Source organism: Gallinula chloropus, assembly GCF_964237585.1.
Source record: "Gallinula chloropus genome assembly, chromosome: 4".
NCBI classification, from domain to species: Eukaryota; Metazoa; Chordata; class Aves; order Gruiformes; family Rallidae; genus Gallinula; species Gallinula chloropus.
The window spans coordinates 81,065,556-81,082,555 of record NC_140088.1 but is presented as its reverse complement, the minus strand read 5'-3'; the positions used below and the strand labels follow the sequence as shown (position 1 = coordinate 81,082,555).

Genomic DNA, 17,000 nt, shown 5'->3' with positions numbered 1-17,000 from the left:
CATCCCATTATCCCTCTCTGTCTCAAACAACAGCGTTTTTGCTGGTTTTAATTTTGATATTTTTGCAATATACTATGCTGACTTCTGAAACAGGCATTAGGAAGCAAACATGATTTTACTCATGCTAAAAATGCTGTAGTCCTTTTACTGATATTGGTGATTTATGCAGTGAGATTATCACTAGAACATGCCGCAACAAAAATAATAATTTCTCCAGTATTTGCCACAGCAAAAATCTCCAAGCTATTGGTGATTTATGCAGTGGGTAGACACATCTTGGAAGTTTGGTAGAGTTCTGAACATGCTCTTTGTACTGAGAAGACCTGGGCTTTAGGACTTCCAGAACAGAGTAGCTTCTCAATGTAACTGCTGTTTCTTTGCTCCATGGACTTTTTTGGATGTGAGAGTGAGGATAGATTTCGTCTTGTGCTCTCAGCAGTTCTTGGCTCCTTGAGTGGGTCTCCAAGTAGCATCCACATATATGTAAGCAAGGAGGAATAAGGCTGCATAAATTGTGAAAGATAAAGAGACTTGGGAAGAGAAACAATGGAAGAGTCAGAGAGGGAGGACACAGGCAGTAGTAGGTGAAAGAGGACAAGTTAGTGAGAACATTTAAACACTGAAAAAGAACAGGGATAGAAGCAGAGGAGCAAAATGATCTCTTAAAAACTACAGAATACTAATCCTGTGGAGTTGCATCCAGTAGCATCTAGTAACTTTCATGTCTTGTCATTAAATTTCTCTGATCACACAATGACAGTATATGTTTTACACTGCTGCTCCTTTTAAATCCATGTGAAAAATAACACTACTTCTAGTACCAATTAAAACAAAGAAGAGAAATATGTGAGAAGAAATCTCACATTGTTCTAGTTAGTGGAACATTTTATTTAATTTGCCTTTTTAAGTAAGACAGCATATTGGAGTATAAGTGTATACTAAAAGAGACTCTGCAAGAATTAAAAAAATAATGAAAAGTTTTGTAGGGAGAAACAGTCTATAGTGTGAGATAATTTTGATAGCATTGATAGCATATATTTATCTGGTTGTTCAGGTATCATTTTGACCATTTGACAGAATGTAGTTGGTTTCCCTTATCTGAGTGTCTAAATGCAGTTTTACTAATTGAACTTTCAGTAATTCTTCTTCAGGCTTTGAAGGCTGCTTTTATATCAGACCTGAAGAGGGGTTTGTGTGTATGAAACCCTGTCTCCTTTTTCGAAAAATACCAATTGCTGCCAAGCCAATTGTGAAAAGCCTGACTCTTGTCTGCTTGAGAACCTCTGTGTAAGTGTTGGAAGATTACTGGTAGTGCCCCCAAAGCCGTCTCCTTTCCAGGTTGAACAAGCTCACTTCTCTCATTAATTTTCTTCCTGGTGTGCATACATTTGTATGTGGCCTTTATTTTCACTGCTTCTTCCCAGCAGGGCTCTTGCCTGAGAATTTTTAATTTTGTAATCTCTATCAGAAAAGCTATATTGCAATCTGAGAAAATGTGGCTTTAACCTGAAAGCAAATATTTCATGAAAATACCATAGTGGGAAAATGCTTATGACCTTTATATTTTGTACAAATATAAAACTTTTTTTTCTGCTTTTCCTACTAGATACGAATCTTTTCTGTATTAATTAGCATTGTAGATTCACACAGAAAACAAAAATTCTAATCACCTCTGTATTTCTTCCTCCTTTTTTATTGGTTTAATATACTTTTTCAGAACATTCATTTTAAAGTGTCATGACCTTGATAGTCAACAAATGCCATGCAGGATGTACAGTGAATAGATCTGTACATTCTACTTCTACAACAGTAGCATCTAAAATGTTTCTGAATGCAAGAACTGTGCTGTTTTAATTCTCTAGAGACTGGAAAGCCTTATGTCGTGAATTTCATTTTCCCTCAAGTTTGCAGTTAAAGCCATTGAGAATGAGATAGCTTGTCTGGGTGATAGCTGGATAACCCCTGCGGTGACTGGTAAAAACATTCTGGGGATTAATGACCTGGTCTAAATCTCATTGAAGACAGCAGAGTCTCCCCTACTGTCATGCTCCTCTAATAATACCTGGGAGAACTCAGCTGTGTTGGAAGGAGTTTCTGGCATAATCACATTTGTAATACAAATAGCAGTTTCAAATCTGGTTTTAGTTTCATCCAATGTATTTTGGTTTTTCAGAACAGATATTTCATGGATTCATAGATTTAAGGATGATGGAACCATTTCATCTAACTAATCTATCTTCTCCATTTCACAAGATATTAAATTGCATCCTGTTCTGCCTGAATACAGATCTAATGCCTTGTTTGCCTGAAGTGAATACTCTCAGAAATGTATCTACCTGAGTTAGAGACACAAAAAGTCCTATATTCCCTCCTTTCACTTTGCATTTTTCATTACTAATTAATCAGTTTCACTAAAATAGACTGATACTTAGTTTCTGTTTTGAAGCCAGTTTTTCCTTCAGTTTCCTCCTTTGATTCTCTGGGTTTTTCTTCCAATAAACTGACGTATGCAAATTCTTGCCCTTTGAATAAAACATCATTAAAATATTGATTACTTTATTTCATGCAGACTATATAGAAGTTTCTTATAAGACAGTTACTGTAGGATTCAGAGGGTCTTTTGGCCTTGAGAATTGTAATTAATGTCCTGCAAAGAGAAATATGTAATTGGTAATGTTTTGCTTCCACATGCACTAATCCCTTGTCACTTTTTTCTACTTGTATCAGCAGTGGAAGTTTATATGTCTAACCACCATGTACCCTATATCCTCTCAGACTTCATTTTCCAAATCCTGCTCCTTCCCACATGTCTCAGCACTTCAGTGTAGATATAGTCTGCATTAATTTTCCCTAGATGTCTAAATATGCATTTGGCTACACCAGATTGCAATTATCTTCAGAGCTGCACTTGACAAAGTAATTCAAATGAGGTTTTGCAACTATTATCATGACATGTAATTCACAGACTTCCAACTCCCCTGGCCATGCTCTTGTGTGACCTAATCTAGGTGATCCTGCTGTGGCAGGGGGTTGGACTAGGTGATCTTTTGAGGACCCTTCCAACCTCTAACATTCTGTCATTCTTAGGAAATTATTTTATGTTTATTTACAGATATTGATGAAAAAGTTTAAGACAAGACTCACTACCCATTGCTTTGGACATATTCCAGCACTATCTTCTTCACCTTTATTAATGATTTAACAATGAAAACTTCTTTTTCAGGCTGATAAGTTTGGCATTTTTAAATTTAACTAACATGTACTTTTCTACTATTATATAGCTCTATTATTTAATCAAAATATTCTATAGTAACTAATTGGAGGTTTTGAAAATTCCCTGCTTCATCTATATGAATTTTTACATTACCAAACTTCTAATTGCATCAAAGAATATAATCAAGTTTGTTTGAGAAGACCTGGTTTCCATTAGAACATATTAGCTGACCTGTAATTATATTCTCGTCCTTTGATTTCCTAGTGAATTGATTTCTGTTCAAGTCTTGTCTATTCCTTTGTCTGGGACATATATACCAGTCTAACGGCCAACAGCTACTTGAGCTATTAAGTTTTAGGGACTGGAGGAGCTACTAGGGGCCCAAAAATTTGAAACAACTTTTAGCAAGTATTTTTATGTAATTCGTTTGGACCTGTTTTCTTGATTACCCGTAATTTACCCTCTTTTTTGTTTCTTTGTAAGGCAGGATGTATTTAATCAGCCTTGATTTTCAGTTATCATCTTGCTTACGTGCAAATATACGAAAAATATTTATAGAATAATATTGTCAATGAAACATTAAAAATGTCTGGTTTATATCAGTACATTTTAAACCTTAAGTAACTCTGCTACTGTAATGGTTTTCTTCTACCTTTGGCAGCCATTTGTGATGATTTCCGGGGTTTTAGTACTGCATTGCTACAAAGGAATACCAAGCTGCTGGAACTTTTTCTCTTAGAATGGAAAAGGGGTTTTAATTGTAACTACTTCTACTTCCATTCTTAATGACTACCATTTCTCTCCTTTTGTAAAAGGGCTCTTTATTCTAGCACTCCAGTATCTCTGCAGTAACTGATAAAGGTGTCTTTTCATCTTCTAGGTTGCAATACATACAGATGTCTTTTTAGGAACTCTCAAATCTTTTATTTACTGATAGGTTTCCCCTCCATACTACTGGATTTAGCAACATTTAAAGCATGAGAACACAAACTGACATCTTAGCTTATGTTGATGCCTACCTTCGATAGTCAGAAACGGTTTTAGATCAACGCAACTCTTAAAAACCATAAGGCAAACAAAATAATCAGTTTGCTCTTGTTGACACACTGTGTGGAAGCTGAAAATTTACATCTAGAACAAAGATAAATTGACAGTGTATCTTGACAATATATTTGAGAAAGGTGGATTGGAGTAGATGTTACTGCCTTTTTTTGTTGATACATTTATTTGTTTATTTGGGTCACATTCTGTTAGGAATTGGTCCAAATTTCAATGTTTAGTCAAAGTAATGTTAGATGAATATGGAATATAATATTTAGATAAGGAGTATAAATACATCATTTTGTGAGTTTAAAAAAAGATATGAAGGAGAAATTGTGCTAGCATGGGACTATTTAATTGAAATAATGGAATAAATTACAGCTCTAAAGAAGAAAATCGCACAGTACAGAAAACAGGAAAATAGAATCAATCATAGAATCAAAAACAAAGGAATATTTTCAGGGGTGAAAGTAACTTTTCTTTCTTTTTTTTTTTCGTAAAGACCTTGACAGGTACATCAGTTCTGCTTTGGTTTCCTCCCAGTTTCAATTTAGCATAATCCTATCAAACTACAGTCATCACAGAATCATGTGCTGTTCCCTTTAAAGCTAAACAGTTTTGTGGGCTTGTTGTTTATTTTCTAGCTTTTACTGTATTTTCCTGTACCTTAATGCTTTCCAAATCTTCATTTTAGAAAAGGCAGTTTAATTTTCCATTGATTAACATAGATTTTTAAGTATTTCCTATATTTTATTGAGAAATACGTGTTCCAATTTGGGGACATTTGTCGTAGTAGAAAATCATCGAGTAATGGTGTTAAGGCATTTTTCAAGACTAATTTGACAGTACTTGATGTTATTTTAATATTTAGTAGTTTTACTCTAGGTCATCCTTCACACTCTTGTGTTACTCAGTTTATCCACTGTGATATCATCAGGTATTGCAAAACAATTTCTCCCAAAGATTATTTCACCTAGTCACACAAAGCAGGGTAAAAATTATTTGCCTCATGCATAGTCTAAGGACTAAATGTAAAAAATAATATATCTGTTCTATGTCATTAAGTATATCTATTTCTAACTGTGCGGTTTTTTTTACGTAATGTCATAGTCCTATCACCTAACAATTATGTGATCTGAATGCTACTGACTTGACAGGTTTATGGCCGTCATAAGCAACCAGGCATCTCCACTGTCTAGAATTTTGAACGAGACTAAAAGCCCTTTGACTGTGATTTATGGCCTAAATTCTCTCTGAAAGGCTTTATGCAACTTTAATAGAATCTTCCTGTCACATCTTACACTGAATGGTACCTATTTACCTAATTTCCTCAGAGATAATTTATGCTGGCATTTTATTTTATGGCAGAGCTAAACAAGTTTATACTTGTTGACAGCATTGTGAACAAAGGCATTATTTCAAACTTCCAAGTATACGGTAGAAATTCAGCTCATGAACCATTTTCTCTTCCTGCTAGTGTAGACAGGATTGCATTAATGTGCTATGGGAAAGGACATTAGCGTGATACATTGTAAAGATTTAAGGAAAAGATGTTTAAGAACAATAACTTTACATGGTCTGTCTTTTCAAGACTGTGACTTTTAACTGATAGAAAGTAGCTTAATATTTATAAAAATAGTTCTTTGGTTATTGTATTAACCAAAGTGCATGCCACATAAGAACAGAGTGGAATTTTGATAGAATATGGTTTGATATAATTAGTTCTTTTAAAGTTTAAATGAGTAATAGATGATTTTCAAAAAAGGGTTTAGTTGATTCACAAATATATTAAGCTTTATAAATATATATTTATATTTGTGCCGAAACCAGGACAACCAAACAAATCTGAATTACTTATGAAATAAGAATAAAATAAAAAGCAGATATGTGCATAAAGGGTTTCATTCTGCTTGATAGTGGAAGTCGAACAAAAATAAATCACTTTAACCTCATCTTCATTTTTAGCGCTATTATTTTTCAAATAAAAGTAATTAAAAACTGGTGTGCCTTAGGATTTAGATAGTAATGACACTGTAAAATAAGTTTTTGTGTTTATAAATTGGAGATGAGAGAAAAAAGATTAAGATAAAAAATGGATTCTCTTTATAATGCCTATATGATTAACCAGAACAGTTGTCAATGGTGGTGGCTATCAGTAGAAATAAGCAGGCAGCATCACTTCAAACATTTTTTTTAAAGGAGATCATGGGGGACAATTCCAAAAAGTAATGTTGAATTTCCCACTTCTGACATATGATCTTACTGCATCTTCCTCATTATCCTGTTTTCTATTACACCTACTTGTGACTTCTTTCACTTACTGGATTGAAGGCTTGGAATGGAACTGTGATTTCCTATCCGATGATGCAAAGTCTAGCAAAATGACCTGATAGGAAATAGTTGCATTTATTTATCAACTCTTGCATTCTGATAGAAATTCAGTAAAATATTTACAGAATTTTAAATACAATGCTTGTGTTTTGATGAGACAAAACCTGGAATTATAAATAGTGCTCCTATATAATATACTATATATAATCACAATATTCAGAACTTTTCTGGAATGATGATTATTCCTGTTTCTACTATCAACCTTTAGCAGTCAGTAGTTAAAGAACTCTTGTGTACCAACATGGATTTTAATAATGTGTCTTCCAATTTTTTTAAAGCATACAAATGTTGTTCGCTTTTGCAACACTGCTGTATCACAGTTTCATTATGTCTGTGTGACAGGTGCTCTGTATGTTGTGTTCCTTTTCTTTTAATTTTTTCTCTATTTCTTAAGACCATTACTTTCCAAAATACTTCACTTTTTTCAGTGGTGGTATTTTAAACAATTTATTCCATGGCATGCTGAGCACTAGATATATAAATTTTGCAAAGTTATATTTGTTTGCTTCCCCCCACCCCAGGCAGAAAAAGCAATATTAGGATAATTAGTTTTCATTGATCTCAATTGTAAAGAAGATGGCCAAATACAGCTTATGTTTAAATGTTTACCAAGACATCTTACAGTTCCTATCTTGGCCTTCCAACGATAATGCCTAACATTATATAACATGATAACTTTGGCAGCATGGCTGTCTTACAGCAATACAGAATTATCTTGTACGCAGTTTTTGTGTGTTACTCTCATAAGGATGTCCGAAAATAAATCTCTTCTAAATTCAGGAAATTATGAAAATTACATGTAATCAATGTATGTAATTTATCCGTATGCAAACTGTATGTGCTTTTTGTAGTGGATAATGAAGCACACTATTGATAAAGGTTAATGGAGTTAACTTGGTGTGGGGATATACCAGGGTGATGGTGTTTACGCTAACTTCAATGACTATGATGGCTGATCACAATTTTGTCACGTGATACAGAGAACTTTAACCTTATTCTTAATTCACTGTTTCCATTGATTTACCTGAACAAGTGTTTTAGGGAATCAGAGGTTAAAGCATCATAATTATTACAGAATTGATCTACCATTTCATGGTTTTTTTCTTGTTCATTTGTGTTTTCTGTTTTTTCTCTCTTACATGCTGCAGTTGCAAATATATTGTGGCGAGAGCAAGGTATTAATACAGTTGGCTTTTTTAATATTTTTTACATTAAGATTAAATGCTCATCTGTTGTTCCTTTTGTGTGTTTTGTTGTTTTGGGTTTTTTTTTTGTTCATACTCTATAGTTTTCAGTAATTGTCTTCCCCCTTGCAACATTTGAGGGATTTGATTTAAAGAAAAAATAGTGGAAAATAATTCTTTAAATGCTTGTGCCTTTGTGAGCTGCTTTTCCTTTTAGGGAGAGAGAAGGAAATAAGCTGTTAAAAAAACTCAGACATTTCCTCAAGGGGATACAAGAATCTTAAATTTAAAACCTTAACTTTTTCTTGTTTGCTGACATGATAGAACTTCCAGTAAATCAGCCTATATGTTGTTGGGATTGATCTTGTATGAGTGATTCTTATTTGACAAAATTAAGTTTAATTAAAATTGAGGTACCTGTTGTTGTTTAATGAGACAAATTTTCTTCTTATACTTAGGAAGGGTTTGTAAATAAATGTTGGGAAGGTGCATGGAGGTTTGTAGTTTGTGACCAACAAAATATTTGTATAAATACAAACAGTATCAAGTGTTAATTACATAGAAAGCATGGAAAGTATATTTTACTGACAAGGATAGGTATTAATTTTCATATATATGAGGTAATCTCATAAAACATATTGCAGAAAGATATAATCGAAGTCTTGTCATGAGCTCTCATTTCATTGCTCTAAGTAGCCTGTTCTTAATTTAAAGTTGCAATTTAGGAATTAATATATGTCAGGAATAGGAAATGTTTCAATTATTTTCACTGGAAGATTGGTAATACTCTAAGTGGATCAGGCTCTGCTATGAAGTCATGCTAAAATGGAAAAATCAAGTATTTCATTTGCCTAATTACATAGTAGAATTTGGTGTTTTCCACTGTGTTGACAAATATGAACTATTTTTATAGTTTTTACAATTATTTTTATATTTCTATTTTACCGGTTGTTCAGTTGGTATAAACAGTCAGGTCCCTGATTATAGAGGAGCTCAGCTGTGATCCTCCTGCTCTATTGGTCTCATAGAGTTCAAATGACTTATTCTGAGTTTTGTATTATCCCACTCTTAATTAAACTGCTGCAGAACAAGATTCTAACTCAATGCTTTTGAACGTATGGTATTCTAACCACTTATTAGGAAAGTATCGCTGGTCACTGATCTTGAATAAAACTGAAAACATGATTTAAGCCCCCTTGATTTTTGAGAGGATTGTCTTTTCAAGTCAATCCCTGTGTTACTTTCAGTGCTTAGAAAGGACTTAGGAAAAATTTAATTCTGTGAGAGTAAAGACCAATTAAAAATAGTAGTTTACCAGAATTCTAATGGTAAAGATTTCAAATTTCTCCATGACTACTGTGGAATGAAACAGAAAGGAATTTTATAATAGAGACTGAGAATGTAAAGTGACAATGTCATCTTCTAGAGAAGATTTTATTGATCATTGGCCAATCCCTGCATTTCCAGTAAATATTATTACTGGTTGCAATATCAGAATTCATCTACAAGAGGGCAATAACCTGAAGTTGTCAGTAAACAATGCCATGAGTACTCTGTTATCTATGCATTAGATAGAAAGGGAGAGGGATGTCTGGTTAGTAGTACAACTAAGATTGTGAAACCATAGATAAGTTTACTGCTTGCAGTGCATATTACTATATGGGGTATACCAAAGCCATATCACAACTGCTTGCTTGTGTAACTGTAAAAAGACTATGTGTCTGAAAATATGAAAGGATTTTGAAAGTACATTAATTTCTATTGCAATAATATACACATGCATAAATATAGCCATATATTATTCTATATGCAAAACACCCAAACAAAATCCCACCAAAAATCCCACCACATTTCCAAATCAGTGTTAGACAGTTTTAAATATAGGTTATATTTAAATGAAGCAAATAGATTTGCATTTGTTGTTGTTACTTCTGTATTATAAATCTGCTGGGTTGCTTTTGGTTTAGTTGGGGAAACCACTGAAAAATTAGTTCAGATGTTTTTAGAGGAATCAATTACTCCTGTAGTTGCGAAGAAGTGTTTCACCTAAGTGATCACATATTTGTATAGATTAGATATTTGTAGAAATATTTGTAGCCACATATTTAAATGATGGGTTTTGGGATCATAATAACTTGGTAAAGGGGATTATTTCATTGTGCCCAAAGTTTAAGTTTCATTGTATGAACTGACTTCCCTAACTCAGTATTCTATGGAAGAAGGACTTACTGTGTCTTCTTCACTGATCTGGAAAAACAGTTTGATGATCATTACTATCCAGACATTAAAAACAAATCCTTAACATTTTTTGATGTGCTACTATGCACAAATATTATCTATGCATAGGAAATTCTTTGGAGTGTTGGCTACTGAGGGTGAAGTTTTAGGAGTCTGTTTATCAAATGTCTAACTTGAGGCTATCAGCACATTTACTTCCTCACATTCTGGTATTGCTTATCCTGCTAATAACTGCAATATACTTTAGCCAACAAAACCAAGGAGAAGGGAAAACCTTGTGTTGTCCCAAGTCAGCTCCACATATTTATTTATCACCAAGATACAATAAGCCAGTTGCTCAGCTATAGATCACTACACTGTGTTCACTGTTAGGGGCAGCCTAACCTCAGTCAGGCTTATCTACAAATTCCAGCTGTTCTTACAGAAACAGGCATTTTTTTTTTTTAAAGAAAGACCTTGACATATTATCTTATATAGGCTGTATGATTTACCTGCAAAGACATAGAAAGGTATCCCATTAGCCACAGGGGCATATTGTTCTTAGTACACCCTATGCTCAAAATGCACGATTGGTAAGTTTGAATAGATGTGACTGGTGAGTTTTCCTTGAACCTGAGCCTGCTTCTGTGCTACACCAAATACAGAACAGACAAATTTCTCTTCCACTTGTTGGTAGGTAGATGTAATATAAAATAAGGAATACCCTGCTTAGAGATTGTCTTTCCTTTTGTTTTAGGAAAGATTGACCAGAAGTGGGAAATGATTTCATAAGATTTCTCAAACACAATTGAACTTTCTTGTTCTGGGTATGGCCAGACAACCTTATGTCTATCGCTACCTTGCAACATTGCACATTACCTATGTGATTCCTAATGGGGACTGGGAACTTTCATGTACGTGTGCACATACCTATATCTATACACAAATGCACACATCTCCTCAATATTTTATGTGATGTTAAGGTGTGTTCTCCCTATATATTTGCATAGGCTTTCCTTCAGAATCTAGGAGAAGAATTTCAAACTCAAACTTATTTTTCCTGATTTCATTTCACCCTGTGTTCCTATAACAAATATTATATCAAGGGGAAGTTTAGGCCCTGTACCCAGGATATATGTGCTTTTTTATCATTGTAGCCCACAGTTTAGCTGTCAAGGTTGATCATAATGGTAACTTTATGAGTCCTATGATTTTCTTCATAGAATTTTAATAATATAACCTGATAGCATCATAGTATTCACACAGCAATCAACGACTGTTGTCTTAATTTGTACATGGTGAAGTAAAGACAATGTCCATTTCTGTGGTCATGAGTGTGACTACACATACTATGACACTTTATGCTACACTTCTGTTTCCTAACTTCTCCACAAAACCTTACATCATGTCTCTCATTCAGCAGCATTGTAGCAGAAGGATTGAACAGTTCTATAAACATCTGTGGCCCTTCATACTTGGAATGAATATCTGCTCAATTCTGGCTTTCCAATAAAAATACAATAGAAAATATATCCCCTTCTAACTGAAGGAAAAAAGTGAAATAAGGGCTTTTTAACAAAGATTCAGAACTTCTCTTTCAATGTTATACAAAAATTTAACTCTTCCATCCCTCAGAAAAAGAAAAATAACAATGCATGGAAAATTTGTATTAATTTCATTTAAATGTAGATGGTTTTACAAGATTATTTTCATTACTTCAGCTGTCAAACCATGTATTTCTAGATCTGTATTTGTCAAGACACTGTGTTTTCAATGGAGAAAACTGAGAAATACTGAATAACATATCAGCTTTGTTTTAGTTTAAAAAAAAAGAAAAAAATGAAAGATCCCTTAGGATTAGCTGCATTAGCACTATACACATTAACAAATTGATCTCATACCAAAAATGTGATGAGGTTTTTAGTTGCAAGACAATTTTTTTCTTTTTTGTCATTAATTTTATAAATTTCAATATGTTTTTATTCCTAAGGTCTGGGAATTGGGAACATGTTTTATGTTTTCTATGAAGATGGCATCAAAGTAATACAACCAGTGGAATGTGAATTTCAGAGGCATATTAAGCCCAGTGAAAAACTCCTTGGTTTTCAGGCAAGTTATGTTTTAAAATGTATTTGTAGTGTTCTATCAATTACAGTTATTCTTTAAATAAGCATTTATTATTGCTACTTGAGTGTTTTCTGCTTGACAAATTCAGACGTGTCTTCTCGGTTAATAAGCAGTTTCTAATGGTGGACTCAAAATTCCTGTATTTTCTTTGATCAAATTCAAATTTTTCATCTCTCTTAGATTAAATATATCCTGTATACTTTTCAAGCCTTTTATTTTCTTTGTCTTTCTGTTCTCCCAGTTCTTTCCTTTAGCAGCTCTCTACTCTCTACTCTATTTTGTGTTTGGTGGTGGTGGTTTTCCCCCCTTCCTCTCAGGTTAAGTGCATCTGTGTTAATCAGGGTTTGATACTCTCTATTAAATGTAAGATCTAAATGTATTATTTTTAATGGTTTCTTTTTCTACATTGGATGTTTGTCTATATTAAACTGTTAGCTATCATGAGGCAAATCTCTGTCCTGATAAACATTCCACTGTTAGTAGAGATGATTGATTGTTTAACTCCAACTTACTGTTCATAGAAGTTCATAGTTTCAGTAACTTTATTGTTAACAGACTTACAGCTGATTTCACAAAACTCTGGAGTGGTTTATGGAGTACTTTCAATGTGTAGGATGCATAAAAAAGTAGTTTTGATTTATTCTTTTGTTTTTCCTTTACTGCTTATCAAATTGCTAGCTGAAATGATGCATGTTCTCAGAGGAACACTTAGCACTAGTCAATACATTAAGACTTGTTCCATATGATCTCTCACCTTTCAAAAATAATAACTTTTTCTCTTTATTTGGATTTGAATGAGTGACCTTGAAATATGTAATAACCCATGGGCTGTACATTTTGGAATTTTCCCCAGTACCTAAAGCACACTGAAATAACAGCAGAACTGTCTCAATGGAATTTGCCTCTTCAGTTATCATTATTGATGTCAAAGGCTGCTGTACTCAGCAGCAAGATTTATTTTAGTGTGAATAATTACGCTTTGAACAGCTAATCATACCTTGATTTGTGCTGCTTAAATGAAATTAGGTTCACACAGCCAAAAATAAGCCAAAGAGCTTTTTTTATGGCTGTTTAATTCAAAAGCTGATTATTTGAGAAGTCTGTTAAAATGTTATTGGTTTAAAATGCAGCTTAGATTTTAAGTGTATTTTTATTGAAATGTGGTAATAATCAGGATGGATAAGTCAAGCTTGTTTCCTTTTTGTAGCTTTCAAAACTTGAAGTAGCATAATAATTATGTCCTTTGCCTCCACACAGGAAAAAAAAAAAAAAGCAAAGAGAGACCAATCACAGAATCACAGAATTATCAAGGTTGGAAAAGACCTAAAAGATCATCTAGTCCAACCATTCACCTATTACTACTAGCTCCCACTAAACCATGTCCCTCAATACAACATCTAGTCTTTCCTTGAACACCCAATAAAGTATTTTACTTGATAACTCCAATTTTAAAGTAGGGATAGACTTGTCCTTCTTTGGATATCTTCAGTTTGAGGGTAGGTGTGGTATATATATCTCCAGACATTAGGCATTATATCTATATGCATGCCCATCTTTCCTCACATAGTGTGGTTAATAAATCTTTGTTCATGAAAGAAAAATCCTAAATATATGGAAAAGATATCGTTATGGGGTTTTTTTTCTACTCGTAGTGACATGATTCTTCAAGCCTCTTTGGAAAATCTGTTTTATCTAAATAAGAATAATGAAATAACCCAGTTCTGTCCCAGATTTTAATCAAGTTCAGCATGTGGGTTTTTTTAGTGGTAAGAGTTTGTGTCATAAATTACTCATCAGTAATTATTGTTGACTATTGTATATAACGTTTACCAATCAGAGGTGTTGGTGTACTGACTGTTTTTGAGGTGGATTTACATAGCCTTTTGCATCTACAACAGCTGTTGCTGATAAAATCCCCATCCCTCATCTCTTAACATATACCTAAAGGGAATACCTGCATTTAAATCTCTCCCATTTCTTTATGCTATTCTAAATCAGCTGTTCAAGTGATAAGTAATACCCCAGTAGGCCTCTTTCATTTCCAAACATTCACTGAAGTATAGGAACATTTCTAAATTCTGCAGCGCAGTTTAGGTAATAGAAGTGCTACAGAAAATGTCTGGATATTACACGTGACACTGCAGTGTTCCTCCCCAGATTTCCTGTTTGCCTGTCAACAAAATAAATTACCTTTAGCTGAGCTCCTGTAAATGAATGAACTCAGACGTTTCTATAGGGCGTTGCATTTTATTGTGAATGACTGTCGCAGAAGTTACACATGTATATACTTAGGTATGCTAATTTTGCTAAAGGTAAATACAATCTTTCAATACCTATATACTTGAGAACCCTTATCTAAATATTTAATTGCCTCTTAGGCAACTGAGTGTCAATATACTGAAGCACTATAGTGTGAGTCTTACACAGAAATCAATTAGACTTTCATTTTGAGTGAAGCAAAACATTTAGTACCTTGCTGGATCATCATAGTTCAGAATATAAAGAACTTCCTCCTCTCCTTCCCAGAAACTCTTAAAGTATTTAAATCTTCTAGATGAATATTGAATGGATGTAGACCTTTATTAGGTGAAAATTCTTATTATTCTTATTTATTAGGTGAAAATTATTATTACTAGTGAAAATTCTAGATACATATGAACAGAAATAAACTTATTTTTGTTTTCTGATGCAGGTTATTGTTTAGTTTTACCTGCTTTGACAGCTGTTTAAACAGTTTAGATTCTTAAACATGGTCTTAAGTAGTCTTTCAGCTGTTAAAAGCCTCAACATTCTGAAGTATTTGGGACATTCTCCTCACATGCAACTTCTGCTCATCTTCTGTAAATTCATATTATCCAAAGCCTTCAATTTCTAATTCTAAGAATTTTTGCCCCAGACTACCTTGAAAAACTTTCTCAAATGATTTATTTTCCTCCATCTGCTGACTTGTTTCAGGGAAAGTTACTTTTTGATTAAATGTCTGAGTGGGAAAAAAACACCACAATGAAATAACTTTTGTCAGATATTAGCTTTTTTTCAGAGAGAATAAATTAGGAAAAAGAAATTTCTCACATTTTAATTAGAACAAAAAAATGGTGATGTCTGTGCTTATATTTTAAGGAGAAATTATTTTAACCAATTACCCAAACACTGGGGAAATTAATATAGAACCTCAGAGTTACTGCCTGTAATTTAAAAGAAAATCCAAGCTGTCTAATCAGATAATTGTTAACTTCTTAAAAGCAAGATTTCAGGTCCAGTGATTGAAGTTATTTCTGGGCCATCTAGATAAATGTGGGCTTGAAAAACTAGAAAAACAACTGCATAAACCAATTAATTCTGCAGAATTCTGGTTTGGATATTAGAATTTTAGTGCATAATTTCCATTGTTACTTTGGAGAAACATTTTGTTTTAATTTTTCAGGTTTTGGGGCAAAATAAGAGTTGACATTGGATTATAGAAATTTATAATAGCACAAACAATATTTTAGAACCAGTAAACTGCATTTGCATGTGTAGATTTATTTGTTACTAGATATTTTTCATTTTAGAAATGAGAAAGTATCATGTTTGGTACTTCCCGCTTTTAAAACGAAACAAAAGTTTTATGAACTATGGAGATAATAAGAATTAAGCCCTCTAGTTTCTAATTTAAATATATATGTATTTACACATATATAAAAATGTATATTTATATTGCTTTTATGATGAAATAATATTTAGAAACACAATCCACTGTGTTAGACTATGATTCAGGAAAATGTTTAAGGATGTGGTTTAGCTCTGGCTATAGCTGTGACTGCTTAATTTACCCATTTTCCTGTTCTGCCATACTTCCCACAATGGGAGGTATGCTTAATGTAATCACTGCCACTAATCTATATGATTCTATTTGAGAGGAACCTAGATTCCTTCATCAGGAGTTGGTGTTACTTGTGAATAATGTATTGATTGTACTCTTGTAGAATTCACAGCTCCAAAAACTAGGGTAAACTAGGGTGAGTTACCGAGACATAACTGAAAAGAATGACACTATAGAGTTGTTAGACATTTACAGATATATTATTTGAAGAAGGTGTTCCTTCCTACACAGGGGACTGTGTAGAACAACCTAAAAGTTATCTGTTTAGATGAAAAATGGAACTAAGACAAGGCATATTTAGTATAAATACAAAAAATAATTTGAGATCAGTGAAACAACCTTTCAGTTAAAGTGACAATTGCACAGAAGGCAAATGACAGTAGATCATTGAACATCATGTTAGAGATAGAATCCTTTGTGTTGACAATTTACGCGGTGAAAAGCTTTTAGCCACACTGAAGAATGAAAGTCCCATTTGTCACCATGCTGATCATTCTCTAAAAAACAGATCTTAACTTCTCCCTTCACAGTGCGTGGCTTTTTATTAGTGAAAAATAAATCTTTTTACTTATTTCTAAGTTCAGCTGAAGTTCCCGATTATGTGGCATCCCGCGACAGATGGGTTTAGTAACCTTTCCTTATCAATGTGATTTCTGAAAGACCTTCCCTTTGTTGAGGTTTAAGAACCACATAGGACCAAGCAGTGCCTATCTCCTGTAAAGAAACTCCCTTTGTTAGAGCTGGAAATTGATTTATTTCTTATTTTGACATATAGAGATTGAGTTTATTTTCTCAAAAGTACAGAGGCGCAGGAGGCGAAGAAAGTTGATGATACAGAAAAGCTAGTGTTGAAATGCATCATCTTCCTCTTGAAAAGCATTGCTTAGTGCTGGATATCTTGTTCTGAAATGTTATTTTCCCCCTTCTTTTTAAAAGGAGTCTGATTCTGCTTAGAAACAGAATT

General features: G+C 33.4%; 1 protein-coding gene across 1 annotated transcript in view; it reads left to right on the top strand.

Annotated features, from left to right (window-relative positions):
• FSTL5 (follistatin like 5) overlaps positions 1-17,000 on the top strand; it is a gene marked incomplete at both ends in the record, with an annotated part of 247,105 nt that overhangs the window by 198,453 nt on the left and 31,652 nt on the right. Inside the window, 2 exons of the mRNA XM_084263325.1 lie at positions 7,795-7,821; positions 12,038-12,156. Coding sequence (XP_084119451.1) covers positions 7,795-7,821; positions 12,038-12,156 — 146 coding nt within the window. The remainder of the gene's footprint in view (positions 1-7,794; positions 7,822-12,037; positions 12,157-17,000) is intronic.